Source organism: Photinus pyralis, unplaced genomic scaffold (genome assembly GCF_008802855.1).
Source record: "Photinus pyralis isolate 1611_PpyrPB1 unplaced genomic scaffold, Ppyr1.3 Ppyr1.4_LG1, whole genome shotgun sequence".
NCBI lineage: Eukaryota > Metazoa > Arthropoda > Insecta > Coleoptera > Lampyridae > Photinus > Photinus pyralis.
In genome coordinates, this window is record NW_022170249.1 from 25110235 (window position 1) to 25116422 (window position 6188).

The 6188-nt window shown below is 34.8% G+C and overlaps 1 protein-coding gene across 1 annotated transcript; it reads left to right on the forward strand.

The window, feature by feature from the left end:
- On the forward strand, nt 1–5323 carry LOC116159705. The gene is made up of 5 exons (XM_031472750.1): nt 1–171; nt 317–493; nt 4487–4591; nt 4983–5108; nt 5163–5323. The coding sequence occupies exons 2-5, from the start codon at nt 328–330 to the stop codon at nt 5237–5239; spliced, it is 474 nt and encodes a 157-aa protein (XP_031328610.1). The 5' UTR covers nt 1–171; nt 317–327; the 3' UTR covers nt 5240–5323.
- The last annotated feature ends 865 nt before the right edge of the window (nt 5324–6188 follow it).

Consider the following 6188-nt stretch of genomic DNA (forward strand, 5'->3'; position numbering starts at 1 on the left):
TTTTATTAGTCATACACGAGACCGTAGGTCAATTCGTTCCTTAACGAACGACAGCTGCCACCGATTGCTGTTATTGTAATAGTACAGCAATTGACGGTTTTCCTTAGGGAAAAGTGCGCGTACTTTTTGCACGCCGATGCTTTGGCGCGTTTAAAATTTAATACTGAAATAGTAAGTGGTTTATTCATTTAATAAATAATGAAAAATTACCGGTAATCAACAATAATGAAGGCCGACGCATTAAAAAAATGGAAAAAGAATAGACCTAGCGTAAAAAATTGTTCATCAATTAATGTGCCCTTTTTTTTATTTTAAGCGAGATGAAAAATGTGCAGAAATGTACTGGGCTGTGCAGTGGCGTTTTTCTTCCTACTTTTAATTTGGGGCATAACGTCGCAAAAGCAAATAATCGCCTACGAAGAGTACGTTATTGAACACGAAATATCAATGGAACACGCCAGAAACGCAGCTTTAGCTATCGATCTCAATTCCAGTAAGTTTATTTTTAACACATTTTCTATAAGTAATCGATAAACAAAAAAGTGTTTAACCATGAATTATTGCGTTACGTTTAATTGAAAATTGCGGTTAATTCGAATGCGAAACTTTTACCGCGCGGCAATCCAAAAAGTGGCTAATTCCTTCGAAAAAGCCTTGGATTAATTGAATAAGGTCGGGCTGCTCCAATTTTAATTACGAAGGGTCAATAGATTAGTAAGAATGAAATAATTGAAGAAAATTTCTTGCCATTACTTTAGGAGCAATTAACATCAATTATATCACTTAAATTTCACAGAGAAAATTACCGATTTGAACACGTGATGTGTGTGTTTTTTATGTTGTAATTTTCTAAGAGGTGTAATTATTCTCTTAGATAATTTAGATTACTTAGGTACTTTTGAAAAATTTTGGGTTTGACGGTGGTATAAATTATAGCAATATGGGCGTTTATTTTTTATTCAATCTACTATGAGGGTAGGAGAATTTGAGACATTCATAATCTTGTAATCCATGATCTTTTCTAAGGACGATTTAACAAATGAGTTTGGCAACACATTATGTGACTGTGAATGGGAATTTACCGTTACCAATCTGCAAAATGGCACTTTTCGATAAGGTATAAGAACAGGCGCAGGTGGGCAAGCTGCTGTATTAATAAAAAAAAAAGCTATTATTTATACGTGTTATGAATCGTTAAATGGTTTGAAATTGTTGCCACAATACACACACAAGCATAAAGGAAACTTTACGTTGTGTAAATGACTCATTTTACGCTTAGTTTAATTGCTACAGAAAAACACTTCAGTAGAAGTACCCAAAGAGCCACAAATTATCGAATTTGTTTTACTACATTTCAACTTAGGACATTTTTTGCTTTTTTTGCTGATCAGAAGTGGATTTGTTCTTGGATGAAGACATGATTTGAACATGCCCTGACGATAAATAATCAAAAGTGCGAAAGTGGTGATATTACATTTGATATGGTACTGGCTATAAGCCCACTTGGATTTTCATACAATTCGGTTTATAAATGGCAGAGATGGCAAAAGTGATCAAAGCCCTCGTGTGAGATCGAAGGGAGTTCAGCGCATTTTTGCGTGGCAGATCAGTATTCTATTACTCAGTTTTGATAATTTCCGGCGAATCTTTTTAAAACATTTTTAGAATTCCTGTTTTTGAAAATCCTTAGATCCCCAGAATGTTCTTAGAATTCCTAAATCGTCATAGAATTTTCTTAGAGTCGTCTTGGACTTTTTTCCAAATCACAGTCACTGTAGCCTCAATTTTGGGGTAGGGTTTATTCGAAATTCAAACTGCCAAATGACCCAAACATTTACACTACACGCTATTATCTTTTCTCTATCTAAAAAAGAAACGTGCAAGTCTACATATCAGCAAATAAGCGAACTGCGAATTTTTTATTGTGGTCATGTGGGATTTTTTTTGCCATTTTTTGACCCTTAAATGACCAGAAAGCTCAAAACCTACTTCATTTTTTGCTTCGACGCACCTGATTTCGCAAAGTGATAGGTTTTGTCAATTTTGAATATTTCCATTTTCCCGGGTAACGGACAGGCGCTTCACGGAAAAAGAGAAAATGGTCACACATTCGTCCTACGGTCTTTCCTTAGCGTCCAAAAAAGCAAAAAAAAACTTATGTGACCTCCTTACGAACGCCATAGGTAACTTCATCATTATTAGACATGTCGATTTGCAGTTTTTTTAAGCACTTGCGACTTACGGCTCATGAGAAAACTAAGTTTCATTTTGGGACAGGGCTGTTTCAGAACCGAAAGTACCACATAGCCCAATTTTTACACTACACGCTGTCATCCTCACTTTCACCTTTTCTCTATCCAACAAGGAAACCCGCAAGTCGATATCCCAGCAAATAAGGGAGCTGCGAATTTTTTGTATTGTGGTCACATTCTTTTCTTTGACGTTTAAGGACTCAAAATGGCACCAAACCGATTTCATTTTTGAATTCTATCTCAGTACTAGATTTAGCGAAGAAACTGCAACGAACGATAAGGGGTCGAGGAAGAGGATTGTGGTTGGTAGAAATGAATTTTTTTCGTTGAGACCAGGTTTTTTACCAAAAATCGACTGTACCAAAATTTCTCGGGAAAACACTTTTTCTTATTAATTTTGGTGCGTAGAATCCAAAACAATTCGTACTTTTTCGATCAGACTTCTCAATCAAAAGTTATAGACTAGAAAACCAATTTCGAAAGAAAATTCAAAGGGCTGTAACTTTTGAACTAGTAGCCCAATCTTGGAACTGTTTGAAATTATGGATTCTACAGGCCACATTCTATAAGAAAAATTTTTTTCCGGGTCAATCTGAGACAATTTTTTTTTCGGGGCTCAAAAAAAGGCAGTGTATAACCTTCCTTTTTTACCAAAAATCGACTACACCAAAATTTCTCTGGAAAACACTTTTTCTTATTAATTTGGGTGCGTAGAATCCAAATCAATTCGTACTTTTTCGATCAGACTTCTCAATCAAAAGTTATAGACTAGAAACCAATTTCGACAAAAAATTCAAAGGGCTGTAACTTTTGAACTAGTAGCCCAATCTTGGAACTGTTTGAAATTATGGATTCTATGGGCCACATTCTATAAGAAGATTTTTTTCCGGGTCGATCTGAGACAATTTTTTTTTCGGGGCTCAAAAAAAGGCAAATTTCTCGGGAAAACACTTTTTCTTATTAATTTTGGTGCGTAGAATCGCACGAAAATCACGTGCTATACTAATTCGGGTGCATAGAATCCAAAAGTGACCATAGATTCGTTCTTAGTACCAAAAAAAACGGCAAAAAATAGTACCAAAAAAAGGCAAAAAAAGGAATGTGACCTTCAGAATGCCCTACTTCTCTATTTTTTAGCTTTTGATAGAGGAGGAATGAAAGTATTTAGTGTAAAATATTAGCCTCCTGAGACTTCCGCTTCCTAAAAAAAGTAACTTCAACTTTCGAGTAGAACTGTTCCAAAACCGGAAATCGTAGATGACCCACATTTTTATACCATACGGTTTCATCCTATTATCCAAAAAGAATACTGTAAGTCTATATCTCAACAAATACTTAAGGAAGAATTTTTTATTGGGTTCATGTCGGATTTTTGACAATTTTCGGCCCTTAAATAAAACCCAAAACGGTTCCGCAGTTGGAAACCGACTTAACCTTTGGATCGCACCCAGTCGATTTAGTAAAGAAATAAGTTCTTGTCAATTTTGCAAATTTTGCGAAAATTTTTCCGATATGAAACTTATATCTCATAGTCGTGCTCGTAGAATCAAAAAATGGTCACATATTTGTTCTCGAGTTCTTCCTTAGGACCCAAAATTTTAAAAAAAAACCGGTGATTATGGCCCCCTTCCTCATTTTTAGAGATAGCGACTTACGGATGAGAAAAAAACTCAAGTAAATTATGGAACTTTTGGGGACGTCATTCTCAAGAGAAACACCCAACCCAGACATACATATTTAGTGTCCTGTTCAAAGTTTCTGGTGCCAAATTAATAGCGATTTATGCGAGTAATGTTAATTAACAGGCTTAGTTTGGCTTTTTGTTGGACTTTAGCTAATTAAAGAGGGTTAATTTGTTAAAAATGGATGGCGTGGCAGTTGAGGAGCGTAGAAATCAAGAGTGGTTGAGAATTAGAAATATTCCGAATGAAGTGAGAAAATGACTGTGGGATTTTGATGCAAATAATGAAAGTAACTATTACAACAATTAGAAATTTGATGTGGGCGGAAAATAATCAGAAATCTGTAAAAATAGAGAGGAAATAAATACTTACACAATTTACACAAAAACCTTTTTATGCAGGAAACATATCAGTATGGCGAAGAAAAGACTGAGAAAAACAACCGTCAAGAGATTACGGGAAAAATTAGCGGAAAACTCTTTAATTATTCGCACGAATAACAAAAAGAAAAGCATTTCGTTTGGTGAAACTAAAACTTTCGTTTATTTTCAGTTGAAACTCCGCCGGGATGTCAAAAATGCAGTAAATCCGAAATAAAATACTGCCTAGGAAGCGATTTTATAAACGATCATTGTTGCTGTGACAAAAGATACCACGGTAAGCTATTAAAATCTTATATACAATTTCTTCGTATGTCGGCGCAAAAAGTATGTAGACTTCAGAATTGGACGCTCTGTATTTACGAAAACGTAACGATAAAAAGTGTCCTTTTTTAGTCTTTCCACGTTGCCGTTACTTTATAGTAAAAAAATAGAACCACCTGATCAAATCGTACCAAATGTTATTATTTTCCAAATTTAATTTGCTAGAAGGCATTTTAGGGGCGCAATCATCCCGCTACAGTAACACCCTATCAACTCGTGAAGCGGTAATCGTGAATTAAGAATGCTCAAAGCCGGCGAGTCTACATATTGTTTGCATCGCCAAAATTTATAACATTTGACTGATAATTTGTTGCTAAATGTACCGTATGTATGAATATTTTTAGAAGTGCTTCCATATATTCCCCATACCTGTTATTTGGGGACGCAACTGTGCAAGCCCATAGCAGGGGACTGCTTAACATACAAAACTATTAGAAAATGCTGTTGTACGCGGTACTTAATTAATAAGTGTAAGTATAATAAGTACAATACGCCATAATTAAATAACGTAATGACCTTTATAGGGAAATCGAGTGCACCTAGGCTTCAAGGTTCGATAGATCTGTGGTTATTATTTTTAATGATTGTTGTAGTGAGGTGACATTATGATTGTTGACTTTGTATATAAATTATCTAGAAAATTGTTACGTAATTAATAAGTCGAATTAAAACATTTCAATCTGCAGTTTTTTGTACGTCCTTACAGCTTAAAACATGTTGGAAGATTTCAGGATAAACACTTGTAAATATGAGTGGATGATTGTAGAAAATTTAATTTGTCCAAATGTATCATTACTAGGTAATAGGAATTCATATACCGGGTGGTCATTTTACTTCAATTTTGTTCACAATTTTAATCTTAATTGTAATTACCCAGAAGTCGGAAGTAGGTATTGTGATATGTATGTACCTACCTACCGTATTGCGATTCCGTTCTTTAAAGAAAATATGGTTTTCATTGACAAGCACGCAAATATTCCAGAATTTTGGGGTACCTAGGTAAGTACTATCAGGAGTATGTACCCAATATTAAGAGTGCATTGTTTTTTTTTCGTAATGTGACCTCAAACATTTATTTTATCAAAAAGAATCGAACACTAAGCAATTAGTTCCGTTAAAAAAATGTCCATGAATTTTCCCGGTACATTGAACATCCGATATAGATCAATTTGTAGATAGAGAAATTCGAATTTAACACTTGTTCCGGTTTACGTCCACTTATTCCTTCGCTAAAATCAATGAGCCAACGAAAAGTTTAGGCTCAGTCTATCACACTTTCTGACTTTCACCAGAGTAGTCTTATATGGAGTTTTCTTTCTAAAATCACGATCACGCTAATTCACTTTATAGCACACGAATTCAAAAAACGTAAATTTTCCAGAATATTCGTCGCGATATATACCGGATGGGGGATTAAGTAACTTTTTTAAGCCAAATATTGCAACAAATCTTAAGAGCATAAATGAAAATCTGGATACAGCCTGAATATGGGGATTTATTATCCACGTCTGGTAAATTTTGTATGCAAAATCGTGTCAATTTTCAGCAGT